The sequence below is a fragment of the Pristiophorus japonicus genome, chromosome 3 (assembly GCF_044704955.1).
Source record: "Pristiophorus japonicus isolate sPriJap1 chromosome 3, sPriJap1.hap1, whole genome shotgun sequence".
Classification (NCBI taxonomy): Eukaryota; Metazoa; Chordata; class Chondrichthyes; family Pristiophoridae; genus Pristiophorus; species Pristiophorus japonicus.
The window spans coordinates 84339826-84357549 of record NC_091979.1 but is presented as its reverse complement, the minus strand read 5'-3'; the positions used below and the strand labels follow the sequence as shown (position 1 = coordinate 84357549).

The following is a 17724-nucleotide window of genomic DNA, read 5'->3' as shown; positions in this document are numbered from 1 at the left end:
GTTTTAATTTTTCTATAAATGTTTTTTTCTCTGTTCCAGTTTAACTATTAAAACAATATCTTCACACTGCCAGCTGCCAACATCACATTGCCAAGTTAAGCTATATGCCTTTGTATCACATGACAGGCAGAGATTTGTTTCCGAACAAATTTATGCTGCTAGGAAAAGGATTGTCATAGTATTAGCTGACGAGTTCTTATTTAACTGAACTGATAATCGTATACCTCTTATTTGGTGTTTATGGGCCCAAGTTTCAACTGGATTTGCTCCTATTTTTTTGGAACAACTAGTTTTTTTGGAGTATCCCAGAAATTGCAATTCTCCACATTTAGGGCCCAAGTTTCGCCTGGATGCCCGTTTTTCGCGCCACAAAGTGCGCCTAAAAAAAAACTCATCTATTCTCCGGCTCCCTGCAGGTCCTCTGGAGCTGGGCGCAGCACGAGCTGTGGGGGGCGGAGCCAGGTCTCTGCGCTGAACACAGTGACGGGACCTCTGCACATGCATGCTACAGTGGGCGCGCATGTGCAGTAGCTCCAGGCGCCCAAAACTGTGGGAGGGGCCCAAAGCACGCAGCCCCTAGCCCTGGCCGAATGGCCTCACTGGGGCTGCGTGCATAAGGCTCACCTCCCACGCCCAACTCCCTCCCGACTGGACCCGACCCGACTTGACTCCCGCTCCCCCCCCCACCTCCGGAACGGACCCGACCTCCGCTCCCCCCAGCCCCGGCGACCCGACCTCCGCTTCCCCCCCCCCTGCCCACCCAACCTCCGCACGCCCCCCGGCGACCCGACCTCCGCTCCCTGCCCCCCGGCGACCCGACCTCCGCTCCGCCCCCCGACGACCCGACCTCCGCTCCCCCTCCCCCCTCCCGACCCGACCTCCGCTGTCCGCTCTCCACCCCTGACCTCCGCTCCCCCCAGCCCCAGCGACCCGACCTCCGCTCCCCCCTTCCACCCACCCAACCTCCGCTCCCCCCCCGCACCCCCCGGCGACCCGACCTCCGCTCCCCACCTCCCCCCCCCCCCGCCGGCGACCCGACCACCGCTCCCGCCCCTCCGCGACTCCCCGACCTCCGCGACTCCCCCGCGGCCACCTACCTGTCAATCCAGCCCAAAGTCTTGGCCAGCCAGCCAGCCTCCCTCCCTTCTCCTCTCCTCTCTCCTCTCTCCTCTCTCCTCTCCTCTCTCCTCTCCTCTCCTCTCCTCTCCCCTCCCCCTCCTCCTCCCTCCCCCTCTCCTCTCCTCCCCTTCCCCCTCCTCCCCCTCTCCCCTCCTCCTCCCTTCCCCCTCCTCTTTCCCCCCCCTCTCCTCCTTCTTCTCCCCCTCCCCCCCCCCAACCCCCCTCCTCCCCCTTCCCTCACTGTCAGAAACACAGACACTGACAGACAGAGAGTGAGAAACACACACACACACAGACAGAGAGATAGAGACACTGACAGAGACACACTGGGGGGGGGGGGGGGGGCATCCCAGCACGCTGTTGGAGGACTCCCGGTGCTGCAGTCGGTAAGTAGAAAATGTTTTATTTATTGATTTTTTAATTTTTTATTCATTTTTTTTGATTGATTTATTGGTTGATTTATTGATGTATTTATCATTTATTATTGATGATGGCTCTTTATTTGTAAAACTGAAGTGTTTAATGTTTGTAAACTTCCCTTTAAACCACCCCCCCACCATTCCCTACGCTTGATTTGTAACCTACGCCTGATTTTCTAAGTGTAGACAAGGTTTTTCTGAGCGTGCAAAAATCTACACTTACTCCATTCTAAGTTAGTTTGGAGTAAGCTTTCACTGGCTAAACTTTCAAAACGGGCATAAGTGGCCGGACACGCCCCTTTTGAAAAAAAAATTCTGTTCCAAAGTGAAACTGTTCTAACTGACTCGAACTGGAGCAAACTAAATGCCGAGAATTGCAATTTCTAAGATACTCCATTCTAAACCAGTTGCTCAAAAAAAACAGGAGCAACTCATGCCGAAACTTGGCCCCTTAGTTTGCTCCAGTTCTAGTGAGTTAGTTTAGTTTCGTTTAAGTTCCGTTTTTTTTCAAAAGGGGGCGTGTCCAGCCACTTACACCTGTTTTGTAAGTTTGAACTGCGAAAAGTTACTCCAAACTAACTTAGAACAGAGTAAGTGTCCACTTTTGTATGCCAGGAAAAACCTTGTGTAGAGTTAAGAAATCAGCACAGCTAGCCAGAGATTGGGTGGGGTGGGGGGGAAGGAAGATAGAGCACTAAACACCTTCACTTTAAAAAAATAAAGTACCATCATCAATAGTAAATGATAAATCAATCAATCAATCAAAAAATGAAAAATAAAAAATTTAAAAAATAAAAGATCAATCAATAAATAAAAAAATAAAAGTCCCTACCTCACCACCTGCAGCATGCAGCGCCAATCCGTTCGGCCAGGGGCTGGAAATCTATCACCCAGCAGTAAAGCTCACTAAAGCATGCAGCAGCATATCTTCGGCCGTTCGGCCAGGGGCTAGGGGCGGGAAATCCTTCACCTTGCAGCAAAGCTCACTAAAGCACGCAGCAGCATATCTTCGGCCATTCAGCCAGAGGCAAGGGGCAGGAAAGCGCTCACCCAGCCAATATTTCTGTGCCATTGCGCATGCGCACGCGCTCCAATGCACATGCGCAGCGCTACCGGCACTCACAGACATGCTGGGCCCAAGCCCCGCCCCCATGCCGGCTGTGTACACACAGCACGTCGATAGCTCCACCCCCCGCAGATCAAGCTGCACTGCGCCGACTGGAATGGAGACCTGCAGAAAGTTCAGAATAGCAAGGTACTTTTTAGGTGCACTTTTAATTCTAAATAATAGGCGCAAGACTCAGAGGTGCACCGTTCTAATGACCAATTCAAACTTGGGCCCTATATTACTACATGTATTAGAAAGGCTAGAGCTGCCATGCTTGCTTAATCTGTGAGTCAAACCAAGAAGTACCAAAACTTGGACGGTGAAGGAAGGAGGATTCCAATGTCAATTTGATGTAGCTGCAACTCGAATTCAGACCAATGCTCGACCACCAGAGTTACAAGGACCTCGATTGTGCACTGTTCATTATCACGCAACAACTAATAAAACCAAGCTTGATACTCTTGACATATATTTACACAAATTTATGCCTGCTTCCATCTAAATATAGTCTCAGATTTGTTTTGTAGCAAATCTTGACCTTCATAACTGTTTAAGTTGTTCCTGCTTTTCTAATGTTACTGTTACTGACTTTGTAAGTCTCCGATATAAATTGCAATGATTGTTTTATATTCTCTTCCTCTACAGGTGGAAGTTTACATTTTACCTTTACATATTTTCCTACGGTGTAAGGTTCCTGAAGAAGGTAAGGCTTCAGCATATTGAAACATGTTGGGATACTTTTTATTCTATTTGCTAATTTTAATGACAAAGTTGATGCAAGCATAACGCAGAGAATGCAGCTTTATGCTCATATCTACTTACTGTTTAAAATGTATGAAGGGAGGAGAATGTGATATGTGAATAACACTCAGAAACCAGCCTGAAGATGAATGCTTCATTGTCATTGTATCCTAGGTCTTGTCTTTAGAATGTTAACAGACTTTAACTGTGGGGCTATATGCTAATTAGACATTGAGCAGACATTCCAACTATGGATAGTGCAGAGAAAAAAAGTTACAATCTGACAGTCTATGATTTACATCACTAAAAATAGGACATCATAATTGCCACATCGAAATAAATTATAGTGTTCTACTTGATATCTATATGATCGTGGATGCTTTTTGTAGTAAAAGTCCTTCTGCAATTCTGACTGTAATTCTAAGATCAATTTTGCAGATGTTTCCTAAACTTAACATGACAGTTGTGTGCATTTTGAAAAGGCAGCTTTAAAACTGCAAGTCGTCGTCCTGAAAACTACAAGTAGTCAAAGAAACACCCATTTCCCACAAAAGCATGGGTGAGATCAGTAATCACGCAATTATCATTGGCAACATGTAACTTTTAGTTTTCATGATTATAACTCAAAGTGTGTGAAATATGGTGAGAACCATTTTACACCAGTACTGGTGGTTATGTTGGGTAATGTACATGATTGTAATTAGCTGGGGTGGTAACATGGTACAAAGGCACAAATGTATTGGGCAATTAAATATTAGGCTAAATAGTTGAATAGTTACAAAGTTCAGTAAGGAGAGCTGTTATTGTGTCCTATTTTGATTATGAAGGAGACCAAGCTGATATTCTCTCACAGCCACGGAGCAGGACGTTGACACCCATCTGAATTAAATTTTTAACTGAATGACTTTTTATTTTGTTATACTTTGTGATATTTTGTGATACTGCTTGCACTGTCTTGGGTGATGTTGTTTCTAAATAAGCAATGAATGAGACAAAAGAACAATTTTAAAGTGGGAAGTCACAGATTAAATGCCCGTTAATATGACGGAGCTGTTTATTAAAAAATGTCATAATTATATTCAGGTAATCTAAGTGGATTTTCACAGCCTTAGTTATCATTTTTGAAAGAGTTTTCTTTTATCTTTTCGAATATTACTGGTTCAGTTTGTGAACAATAAAAATTTGTAGGGCCAATTTAACAAAACCATGACAGTGCTTTCGCAAACTCCCGGGCAATTTCCCAAGAGGCGATAGTGCCCCCTCCCCTGGGAGAAAACTGTCTTGCTCCCCAGGGGCGGCAATGGGGCTGGCTATAAAAAGGAACAATTTTGTCCCCATATGTCTTAGCAGATCAAATGTGCATCATGGAAACCCAATTAGCCTAGATAAATAAGCAGAGTGCTTTGACTGGAAGAACCAGAAATTGCTGACAATGATTCTCAGTAATTGAATGTGTGGAGGAAGCCAGCAATGTAATAAAATGGATTAATTCATCACCAAGGTTTCACTCCTTTTTAGAAATACTCTAAATTAAGCTGAATTGAAATTTCCTGCCGGTGAGTTAAAATCTGTTACTATATAGTGACAAAAAATGAAGGGGGAAAAATTTGGGTCATGAGGTGCTCACGGGGAGCAAACGACATTTTGCCCAGGCGCAGTGCCACTACCGACTCCCAAGCGATTCCACAGGAGTTTAGCGGCGGCGGTAACCGGTAACGCCCCTCTCCAAATAGTAGCGCCGTGGGCCGCTGCGCCGTGATGACCACCATGTGGAATGACCCATTTTCACCCCGAAGCAAAAATTCGGTTGCGCCCCGGGAAACTGCCACGTGCAATGCCCTCGACAGCTTCGCGGGGCGCATACCGGGCTGTAGGCCGCTCACGGGGTGAAAATTAAAGGGGAGGTGCGGCTGAAAAAAAATGGCCGACTTACCGGTCGCGTCCTTCTTTGTAGATCGCGGGATCTGTGCCGCGATGTTGCAGCCCGGCACTCTGCGTGTGTGCTGGGCTGCTGCCATGGCACCCCGCTCCATGGTGGTCCAGCGATGGCCTCCCCTTTAATGGAAGGGGAGGGCCCTGTCTACCCGCCAGCGCTACACGTCCTACCGCACAGCGCTGGAAACTTTGCATGCCTTTGCATCCAGGCCCCGATATTTTGCACTGCAGTTCCTCTCGGGGTGGTAAGCCCAATATAGCTCGCGGGGCAGGGCTTGTGGGCCTGGTGCAGGAACACCCGCCTCGCGGTACCCCCATTTCGCCCCTTAAGGAGTATATCAATGCTAATTTTCTTTTTCAAAAAATGCTGCTGAATTCAATTTGAAAACAAGTTTAAAATAGTCACAAGCAAGTATGACAGGTAATTAGAATGTAGAATTCTTTGCCAGAAAGCTTTTCTGAAGTCTCAAGAACAAGGGATAATAAAGGCTTTGGAAAGTAAGCAGGAGAGCAGGAAAGACACTGGCACAGCCTTGAATGTCAAATGGCCTGTCTCCGTGCTGCAAAACTCCAAGATTCTATCGGGGCAATTGTCCTGGGCCCCATCTGCCTGGGAGATAAACAGGAGTAGCACACTTGCCTAGCACCAGCAGTAAGGTCCAGAAATTCAGACGCAACTGCAGGACACAGAACTAGCTTTTTCCAAGTGCTCTTGAACTGGAACATTCAACAAATGTTTCACATGGAAATAGAGGTGGGAATGCTCCCTCTCTTCTCATTTACAATGCTCCATCTGGCAATGCCTTTTGCAGGTGCAAGCCATGCTGTGCCTCCACAGGATTGCCCCAGAAATCGCAGGGCAGTATTAAATGGCAGTGATGCAGTGCTGGGACTCCACTCTTGGGCTGTGCCTGCAGAATGCTCAGTTATCAGGCAAGATGGCGAGGGAAATCAGTCCTTGTGACTTTAAGAAGTCATCATTTGTGTATTCTTTAATGGTTTCGCACTAAGTGGTGACAGATGTTATTTTTTTTGCGGAAGTAATATTTATTGGAATATTCTATTTCAGGAATATTAACCATTTTGCATGTTACCTTATTTTAGCCTGTGCATTAAATCAACCAAATATTTACTGTAAAGTAAGTGGCAGCTGAATTTGGACCCTCCAGCCTTGAAATTTCCAAATTAGTGGCTCTGTAGGGCCAGGAATCTTTAATGGCGCACTTGTATGCAGCAGCGCCCCGGTACAAATTCCAGCATGTTTTAGGGTGTGCTAAATAAGCAGTTGGACTCCCAGTGGCAACCACGTGCAAATAGTAGAATTAGGGTGGGATGATGTCATCCATCCTAAATTCCTTTACTTCTACCTTTCCACCACCCGCCCTTCAGAAGGTGCAGCACTATTTAAACAGCAGTTTTCTAGAATGTATTCACCAAGGCAGATATTCCTTGTGCAGACCTTTGGCCTTATCTGCAGTTATTAGAATAATGTTTCTACTGTTATACTCTAGAAACCTTCTCCTATATTCTGCATTATATTTCAAAAGAATGATTGAACTCGTATCTGAGGACTGCACAATGGACTTCCCAATGAGAATCCTATCTTACATGGTGTATAAATGCTGGAGGAAGAGAGGTAGAAGGCGTCAGGCAAAGCCAGATTAATCAGAGGAGAGTCAGCTCATTGAGGCTGTGCCCATCCAGTAGGATATCGAGACCAAGGGACACTTTCCGAGACGTTTCCCAGGAACTCTGGGGCCGAAATTCAATGCAGCCAGAAAGCTGGTGGTGTTAAGGCCGTTTTTCCCCGATTAGCGCCGCAAAGTTTGCGGTGGCCATTGGAAACCAATTCAACTTTTAGACCACAGAAAAGTGTTCCAGTCTTATTAGCCCTTCAAACCTGAAAGTTTGCAGTCAATTTACAATCTATATAAATGACTTGGTAGAAGGGACTGAGTGTAACATAGCCAAGTTTTCCGACGATACAAAGATGGGAGGAAAAGCAATGTGTGAGAACACAAAAAATCTGCAAAAGGAAATAGACAGGCTAAGTGAGTGGGCAAAAATTTGGCAGATGGAGTACAATGTTGGAAAGTATGAGGAAAAATCAAAGAGCAAGTTATTCTTTAAATGGAGAAAGATTGCAAAGTGCCACAGTACAGCAGGACCTGGGGGTCCTGGTGCATGAAACACAAAAGGTTAGTATGCAGGTACAGCAAGTGATCGGGAAGGCCAATGGAATCTTGCCCTTTATTGCAAAGAGGATGGAATATAAAAGCAGGGAAGTCTTGCTACAGTTGTACAGGGTATTGGTGATGCCACACCTGGAATACTGCGTAGTTTTGGTTCCATTTTTACGAAAGGATATACTTGCTTTGGAGGCAGTTCAGAGATGGTTTACTAGGTTGATTGAGGGGTTGACTTATGAGGAAAGGTTGAGTAAGTTGGGCCCTTACTCATTGGAGTTCAGAAGAATGAGAGATGATCTATCGAAATGTATAAGATTATGAAGGGGCTTGACAAGGTGGATGCAGAGAGGATGTTTCCACTGATAGGGGAGACTAGAGCTATAGGGCATGATCTTAGAATAAGGGGCCACCCATTCAAAACTAAGATGAGGAGAAATTTCTTCTCTCAGACGGTTGTGGATCTGTGGAATTCGCTGCCTCAGAGAGCTGTGGAAGCTGGGACATTGAATAAATTTAAGACAGAAATAGACAGTTTCTTAAACGATAAGGGAATAAGGGGTTATGGGGAGCGGGCAGGGAAATGGACCTGAGTCCATGATTGGATCAGCCATGATCGTATTAAATGGCGGAGCAGGCTCGAGGGGCCGTATGGCCTACTCCTGCTCCTATTTCTTATGTTCTTATGTTCTTATTAAATGGGGCGTTATTCCCATGGTAAAGTCACCCTTAGGGTGATGTGGCAGCTGCCATTGCGTGACAGGTGCGAGGGAACGAATGTATCGGTGCTGCTTTGGAGAGGATGGCCGCGGCTCTGCAAGAATCAACGGAGCATCTAAGTGCTGTCATATCTGGTGTCTTTCAGACTGTGGCTGCTCGCTTGCAGTCTCAGCTGGATGCCCCCCAAGACCTCAGTGTTGCTTTAACGGCGGGGTCCACCACGGGCCATGGGGGACCTTCCAGTGTGGCGCCACAGCACCGACCTGAGCTCCCTCAGATTGGTGGTGGTGGTATTGTGCCGCCCCTGGTGAGTTACTCAGGCTCCTCGGACCAGGATACAGAAGATGTGCTCCCTCCGGCTCGCAGCATTCCTGGCCCCAGACCTGTCACTTGCCAGTGCCTCCATGCATGGCCTCGCCCGAGCCAAGTCAGACTGAACCCTGCCAGGAGGGTGTTGACCAGTCTCCAGCCGGCCTTTCCAGGCCCAAAGCTGCTTGAGGGATGAATGTAGCTTCCACACAGAGAAGACAGCAGCCTTCCCACACCCATGAGGCAGCCACAGGGGAGACACTGAGGCGAAGTCGCAGGTTCGGCACTCGTAAGATCATCATCGGCAGTCCCTCGAAGTCTCTGTAACAGGTGGGGCAGACAGTGGTTGAAGGAAAAGATGAGTGGGGCGCCTGGGTTGCCGCACACTCCTTCCGCATCCTGCACTTGTTTTCTGCATGCTCTCGGCGACGAGACCCGAGGTGCTCAGCACCCTCCTGGATGCTCTTCCTCTATTTAGGGTGGTCTTGGGCCAGGGATTCCTAGGTGCCGGTGGGGATGTTGCACTTTATCAAGGAGGCTTTGATGGTGTCCTTGAAGCGTTTCCTCTGCCCACCTGGGGCTTGCTTGCCGTGTCAAGGCTCCGAGAAGAGAGCTTGCTTTGGGAGTCTCGTGTCAGGCATACAGACAATGAGGTCTGCCCAGCGGAGCTGGTCGAGCGTGGTCAGTGCATCGATGCTGGGGATGTTGGCCTGAGCGAGAACACTGACGTTGGTGCATCTGTCCTCCCAATGGATTTGCAGGATCTTGCAGAGGCAGCGTTGGTGGTACTTCTCCAGCACTTTGAGGTGTCTGCTGGAAATAGTCCACGTCTCTGAGCCATACAGGAGGGCGGGTATCACTGCTGCCCTGTAGACCATAAGCTTGGTGCCAGATTTGAGGTCCTGGGCTTCAAAACTCTCTTCCTCAGGCGACCGAAGGTTGTGCTGGCACACTGAAGGCGGTGTTGGACGTCGTCATCGATGTCTGCCCTTGCTGACAGTAGACTCCCGAGGTATGGAAAGTGGTCCACGTTGTCCAAGACCTCACCGTGGACTTTGATAATCCGGGGGCAGTGCTGTGTTGCGGGGTCAGGTTGGTGGAGGACCTTTGCCTTACGGATGTACGGGTCACAGTCTAAGGATAAGGGGTAAGCCATTTAGGACCGAGATGAGGAGAAACTTCTTCACCCAGAGAGTGGTGAACCTGTGGAATTCTCTACCACAGAAAGTTGTTGAGGCCAATTCACTAAAAATATTCAAAAAGGAGTTAGATGAAGTCCTTACTACTCGGGAGATCAAGGGGTATGGCGAGAAAGCAGGAATGGGGTACTGAAGTTGCATGTTCAGCCATGAACTCATTGAATGGTGGTGCAGGCTCGAAGGGCCGAATCTATTTTCTATGTTTCTATGTAAGGCCCATGCTTTCGTACGCCTCGATGAAGGGGTTGACGATGGCTTGGAGTTTGGCCTCCGAGTGTGCATAGACGCAAGTGTCATCTGCGTACTGTAGTTCAATGACAGAGGATGGGACGACCTTGGATCTAGCCTGGCGGCAGCGGAGGTCAAACAGATTCCCATTTGTTTCCGAGCTAGGGCGACGTTTCCAGTCTGAGCCGCTGCATTGAGATTTCCGCTTTCTCTCTGTGAATCTCGGAATCTCTATACTCTAGTTTTTTTCCCCTTTTCTCTTTCTCTATTCCTATTTCTCTATTTCTCTCTCCTAATCACATTTTCTCATTCTGTTTCTCATTCCCTTTCCTCACATCTATCTTTCTCCTTTGCTCTCTTCCCTCTCTCTCTCCCTTTCTCTTTCCCTCTCCCTCCCACCCTCTCTCTTCCTCTCTCTCCCTTTCTCTTTCCCTCTCCCTCTCTCCCTCCCACCCTCTCTCTTCCTCTCTCTCCCTTTCTCTTTCCCTCTCCCTCTCTCCCTCCCACCCTCACTCTTCCTCTCTCTCCCTCTCTCTTTCCCTCTCTCTCCCCTTGAGTGCGGATTGTGTGCTGAACATCCTCCGGTTTGGATCTTACCTTCTTGTCTCTCTCTGCTCCCATGGCTCCGAGATCTCTGCCACTCTGCACCGGCCCTAAAAGCTGGCGGGGCATCGTCAGCTGAAGGGCCGGCTTTTTCACGTTGAAAATGGGTCCGGCAGCGGTGCGCACTTTTAGCGCGTCACTACTGCCGCAAGCCCCACACCGCCAGGAGAGTCGGCGGTGGCTCACACCGCTGCAAGACCTCCCGGGCCGAATCTAGGTCGGGGTGGCCAATTGAGCCCAAAGCGGCAGCCATTCGATTTTGACGAATGGCCGCCATAAACGGGCTGTAACCGCCCTTCCCGGGACCGTGAATTTCTGGGCCTCTGTCTCAGGAGGTTAGACTTCAATCATGAAGCTTCGGAGAAGCTCTGTTCAATGCTGAGCCAGATCAGCAATCAAGTTACACAGCACACACACAGACTGCGGCACAGAAAGTGATCACAGCTTTTAACGTTTAAGCCGAAGCTCATCCCAGGGGCTTTTGTCAGATCAGCCAATGTGTTGTGCGCTCCTCTTGAAAGCAAGACAGCAAAGCTTTGTTTGCCAGAGCATCTTAGTTTATACAGTTTTACAGAGCTCACAGTCAGATGATAGAGAATTGCTGGATTCTCTCGAGTTGAGGTGGTTATTAATTAGACCCATGTAGCATTGCGTACCCCAAATATAAATAGTCACGCTTATGTAAGAGACAAACTCATTTGGCGCAGCTTCATAAGTGAATAGAACAGTATTATTTAAAAATCTCAGTCCGCCAAAGATCCACCTCCTCTCACTAACCTCTTTCTGATCTAAGTCATTCCTTGCTCCTCATAGCTAGCCATCGCATCTTCATCCTGAAACTCAACATCAGCACATTACCTGTTCCTGATTGTCATACAAGAGAACCAAATGCCCAGCAGTCCTTACGTCAAATGTTCCAGTGATTTATTTCAATTATTTACAAAAACCTTTCTCAGTTTTGTCACTCTGCACAGCCCTTCTGACCATGCATGCTTTTCATTGTTTTGTTCTAATGCTTTTATGTTAAACCTGAGGGCCGAGGGCCTGAGATGTGCACAGCTGCTGCAAAATATTATCAGCCTCTTAGAATACAGGTGGCCCTTCTCTCAAAATAAGCAAGTGTTGGGATAGACACGGGGCAAGCAGACTCTTTGTCATGGGCTCCTTGGCAGCCTGATCCTGCAAAGATGAAGGCATTTGTGCAGAGACAATGGGTTGTTCCTTTGTGCTGCTGGCATGAGGAGCAGCAGTCTCTGAGGTTATGCACACCAACTATTCCTCCTCATCATCATAGGCAGTCCCTCGGAATCGAGGAAGACTTGCTTCCACTCTTAACATGAGTTCTTAGGTGGCGGAACAGTCCAATACGAGAACCATAGTCTCTGTCACAGGTGGGATAGATAGTTGTTGAGGGAAAGGGTGGGTGGGACAGGTTTGCCGCATGCTCTTTCCGCTGCCTGCGCTTGATCTCTGCATGCTCTCGGCGACGAGACTCGAGGTGCTCAGCACCCTCCCGGATGCACATCATCCACTTAGGGTGGTCTTTGGCCAGGCTCTCCCAGGTGTCGGTGGGGATGTTGCACTTTATCAGGAGACTTTGAGGGTGTCCCTGTAACGTTTCCTCTGCCCAACTTTGGTTCGTTTGCCGTGAAGGAGTTACGAGTAGAGCGCTTGCTTTGGGAGTCACGGTGCCTGGCATGTGAACTATGTGGCCTGCCCAGCAGAGCTGATTAAGTGTGGTCAGTGCTTCGATACTGGGGATGTTGGTCTGGACGAGGACGCTAATATTGTCTGTCCTCCCAGGGGATTTGTAGGATCTTGCGGAGACATCGTTGGTGGTATTTCTCCAGCGACTTGAGGTGTCTACCGTACATGATCCATGTTTCTGAGCCATACAAGAGGGTGGGTATTACTACAGCCCTGTAGAACATGAGCTTGGTGGCAGTTTTGAGGGCCTGGTCTTCAAACACTCTTTTCCTCAGGTGGCCGAAGGCTGCACTGGTGCACAGGAGGCGGTGTTGGATCTCGCCGTCAATGCCTGCTCTTGTTGATAGGAGGCTCCCGAGATCGGGGAAGTGGTCCACGTTGTCCAGGGCCGCGCTGTGGATCTTGATGACTGGGGGACAGTGCTGTGCGGTGAAGACAGGCTGGTGGAGGACCTTTGTCTTGCTGATGTTTAGCGTAAGGCCCATCCTTTCGTATGCCTCAGTAACTACGTCGAGTGTGTCCTGGAGTTCAGCCTCTGTATGTGTGCAGACGCAGACATCGTGCAGCTGGCATGAGGAGCAGCAGTCTTTGAGGTTCTGCAAACCAACTATTCCACTGGTACTGCAAACACGATTCTGGTTACCAGTGACCAGCGGGAGAATGGACATCACGGGATCAGAAAGACCCATAAATCCTTGGGGGAAACTCAACCAAATATCCTTTAGTCTCTTCGAAATGCTATCCTGTATATTTGTAGTCCAATCGGAGTCTCCTGCCAATCCCTCAAGTCCTGTAATATTTCATTCAGTGCCTCTAAATTGAGTTGACGGACTTGCCTGGATTGCACATGAGTGGGTCAAGGTTTGTAGATGTTCCTGAAGCTGGCACCTTCTCCAGGCTGCCCTTCAATGCGGTGAAACCTCTCGGATGTTGGCGCACAGTAGTGCAGAGGACAGCTATCCCAGTCCTCTGCCAGACATCTTGGAAGAGGCCACACAAAACTTCCATATATATCTGTTACTATCTTTCTCTACATGACAGGACCTGAGATCATCTTCCACTTTCTCTGCAGCAAGGAGCTGATATGCCTTGTGTATCCCACGCCTTCCAAATGGCCCACGTTGCTGCATGCGATGGCTTGTACTCCAACAATTGCATCCCTCCATTCTCCAACTATAACAGTAGCACTGAGAGAGATTAAGAGCTCACCTTTGCCCTCCTGTTGCTCCAGACACAATTGCTGGAGACCAACGAGATCCCGAGCAACCACATCTGCGGTAAGTGCCTGCAGCTCGAGGAACTTCAGCTCAGACTTGTTGAGCTAGAGTCCGAGCTGCAGACATTGTGATGCATCAGGGAAGGGGAGGGTTACCTGGACACTTTGTTTGAGAAAGCAGTCACACCCCTTCGGTTAAGTAGTACTTTAGAGTTAGTCAGTGGTCAGGGACAGGAGGATGTGACTGCGAGTCAAGAAGGTATGGGCACCCAGGATACAGTGATGGAGGAGCCTCAGCCCTTGACCTTGTCCAACAGTCATGAGGAACTTGCTTCCTGTATGGATGAGAGCAAGGACTGCAGGGAGAATGGGCAAACTGACCACGGCACCGTGGTAGAGGAGGCCATTCAAGTGGGGGAGTAAAAAGGAATGTGGTAGTGGTAGGGGACCATATAGTCAAAGGGATAGATACTATTCTCTGCAACTGTGACAGGGAGTACCAAAGGCTTTGTTGCCTGTCTGGTGCCAGGGTTAAAGAGATCTCCTCGCGGCTGGAGAAGAACTTGGCATGGGAAGGGGAGGATCCAGTTGTCGTGGTCCTCGTAGGAATGACTGACTGCTGGGCTAGGCTGCCGCACTGCTCCTTCCACTCCCCGGCCTGCTGCGATGGTGCTCGACAGTCCAAGTGTCTATGATGGAATGATGAACGGCGGTTCTGTATTCCCAGCATACCCAAGCTTTGTATACAGTATGGCAGCTGTTTCTCTGATTGGTCCCCTTGGAGGATAAGCCATACCCTGAAGTTTCTTTGGATTGTGTAAATGGAACCACCCAGCCTATCTTTGCACATTGTAACATGATCCGTTTTGACTTCAGAAGTCAGAAAAGACTCATCCCTCCTGCAGCCAAAGTCCCTTCCCCAAGCACAAGCCCAACCTTACCACCCTGCCTCTCTCTTTCTCCCCCTCGTCCTCCCCCCCCCCCCCCCAAGGCTCTCTTCCCCTCCCAAAGGCTGTCTCTCTCCCCCCGCCGCCTCAAAGACTCTCTCTCTCCCACTCACCACCCCCGCCCCCCGCAAAAGGCTCTCTCTCTCTCCCGCTCACCACCCCCCCCAAAGGCTCTCTCTCTCTCTCTCTCCCGCTCACCTCCCCCCCCCCCCACCCCCCGCAAAGGCTCTATCTCGTTCTCTCTCACGCTCAACACCCCCCCCCCCACCCCAAAGGCTCTCTCTCTCCTGCTCACCTCCCCCCTCCCCCCCCCCCCCTCCCCCACAAAAGGCTCTCTCTCTCAAAAGGCCTGCGAGCACCATTGGAGCGGGAGCCGGGGAGCGGAAGGAACAGCATGGCAACATACCACTCCAGGGAGCAGCACGTGCTGGAACAGGAGAGCAACGGCAGTGAAAAGGGACGTCACCAAGGTCCAGGTCGGTGATTGGAGCGTGGGCAGGTACATCAGGAGCGGCGGGATCGGGGCGAAGGAGCGGCGAGAGATTGTAGAGGGACGTGATCAGGGCCCAGGAGAGGCGCGAGTTCGGGGCCCAGAAGAGGCGAGGGCCCAGGAGCAGCACGGACCAGCCCACACTGTGATATGTGTGCGCACTAGGTCCGTGCAGCAGAGCAGGTCTCCAGTTGTCTTGGTTAATCCTTGCTACAGGACCAAGACCTAGCTCTGTCAAGCCTGTGTGGTGGCTGGTGTGCAACGGCTACCACATGTTAAAAAAAATCCAAGCACAGGCATCTTCCACCTTTCAAGATTTAGTTCGGACCTGGAATTTTAGGTCCATCATTGAAACACCTGTGAACTTTTTGACATGGAAGCAAGTCATCCTGAATATAGCATGGTTGAATTTCAAATTCAATTGGAGGGTGAGAAAGTTGGATCTCAAACCAGTGTCCTGAGCTTAAACAAAGGAGACTACAAAGGTTGAAGGCAGAGTTGGCTAAAGTGGACTGGGAAAATAGATTAAAGTGTGGGACAGTTGATGAGCGGTGGCAGACATTTAAGGAGATAACTCTCAACAAAAATATATTCCGATGAGAAGGAATGACTCTAAGAGAAGGGATAACCATCCATGGCTAACTAAGGAAATAAGGGCAACAAAGTGGCCAAGACTAGTGAGAGGCCAGAGGATTGGGGAACTTTTAAAAGCCAGCAAAGAACCACTAAAAAATAATAAAGAGAGAAAAGATAGATTATGAAAGCAAACTGGCACGAAATATAAAAACAGATAGTAAGAGTTTCTACAGGTACATAAAAAGGAAAAGAGTGACTAAAGTAAATGTTAGTCCCTTAGAGGAAGAGACTAGGGAATTAATAATGGAGAACAGGGAAATGGCACAGACTTCAAACAAATATTTTGTATCGGTCTTCACGGTGGAAGATACTAAAAACATCCCAATAGTGAATGATCAAGGGGCTATAGGGAGGGAGGAACTTAATACATTAACTATCACTAAAGAAGTAGTACTCGGTAAAATATTGGGCCTAAAGGCGTACAAGTCCCCTGGACCTGATGGCTTGCATCCTAGGGTCTTAAAAGAAGTGGCTGCAGAGATAGTGGATGCATTGGTTTTAACCTACCAAAATTCCCTGGATTCTGGGGAGGTCCCAGCGGATTGGAAAACCGCAAATGTAATGCCCCTATTTAAAAAAGGAGGCAGACAAAAAGCAGGAAACTATAGACCAGTTAGCCTAACATCTGTTGTTGGGAAAATGCTGGAGTCCATTATTAAGGAAGCAGTAGCAGGACATTTGGAAAACATAGAAACATAGAAAATAGGTGCAGGAGCAGGCCATTCGGCCCTTCAAGCCTGCACCACCATTCAATATGATCATGGCTGATCATACAACTTCAGTACCCCACTCCTGCCTTCTCTCCACACCCCTTGATTCCTTTAGCAGTAAGGGCCACATCTAACTCCCTTTTGAATATATCTAACGAACTGGACTCAACAACTTTCTGTGGTAGAGAATTCCATAGGTTCACAATTCTCTGGGTGTAAAAGCATGATGCAATCAAGCAGAGTCAATGTGGTTTTATGAAAGGGAAATCATGTTTGACAAATTTGTTGGAGTTCTTTGAGGATGTAATGAGCAGGGTGGATGAGACGGAACTAGTGGATGTGGTGTACTTGGATTTCCAGAAGGCATTCGATAAGGTGCCACATAAAAGGTTACTGCACAAGATAAGAGTTCACGAGGTTGGGAGTAATATATTAGCATGGATAGAGGATTGGCTAACTAACAGAAAACAGAGAGTTCGGATAAACGTGTCATTTTCCGGTTGGCAAACAATAACTAGTGGGGTACCACAGGGATTGGTGCTAGGGCCTCAACTATTTACAATCTATATTAATGACTTGGATGAAAGGACCTAGTATAATGTAGCCAAGTTTGCTGATGATACAAAGAAGGGTGGGAGAGCAAATTTTGAGGAGGTCACAAGAAATCTGCAAAGGGGATATAGATAGACTAAGTGAGTGGACAAAAATTTGGTAGATAGGGCATAATGTGGGAAAATGTGAGGTTATCCACATTGGCAGAAAAAATAGAAAAGCAAATTATAATTTAAATGGAGACAAATTGCAAAGTGTTGCAGTACAGAGGGACCTGGGAGTCCTTGTGCATGAAACACAAAATGTTAGTTTGCAGGTTCAGCAAGTAATCAGGAAGGCAAATGGAATGTTGGCCTTTATTGCAAGGGGGATAGAGTATAAAAGAGAAGTTCTGCTACAACTGTACAGGATATTCATGAGGCCACAACTAGAGTACTGTATACCATTTTGGTCTCCATATTTAATGAAGGATATAGTTGCATTGGAGGCTGTTCAGAGAAGGTTCACTAGGTTGATTCCGGAGATGAGGGGGTTGACTTATGAAGATAGGTTGAGTAGGGTGGTACTATACTCATTGGAGTTCAGAAGAATGAGAGGTGATCTTATCGAAACATATAAAATAATGTGAGGACTCGACACTGTCATGTATCTTACATTATTATATATAACTGTATCCTAACATGCTATACATGACTATAATAAGATATGACCTGTAACCACCTGCATACCTTACCACCAGGGGTGCACTTGCAAGAGACAGGTATATAAGGACAGGTCTCAGGCAAGTGCAGCATTCCAGAGCTGTGAAATAAAGGTGCAGGTCCAGAGTGACCTTGACTTCACTACATGCCTCGTGTGAATCTGTACTGAGGGGACAGGACTTTACAGTGGCGACGAGT

The 17724-nt window shown here is 48.1% G+C and overlaps 1 protein-coding gene across 1 annotated transcript in view; it reads left to right on the top strand.

The window, feature by feature from the left end:
• The window catches only part of cers6 (ceramide synthase 6), a 356478-nt gene that overhangs the window by 200661 nt on the left and 138093 nt on the right, over positions 1 to 17724 (top strand). Inside the window, exon 4 of the mRNA XM_070875509.1 lies at positions 3292 to 3349. Within this exon, the coding sequence (XP_070731610.1) occupies positions 3292 to 3349 (58 nt within the window). The remainder of the gene's footprint in view (positions 1 to 3291; positions 3350 to 17724) is intronic.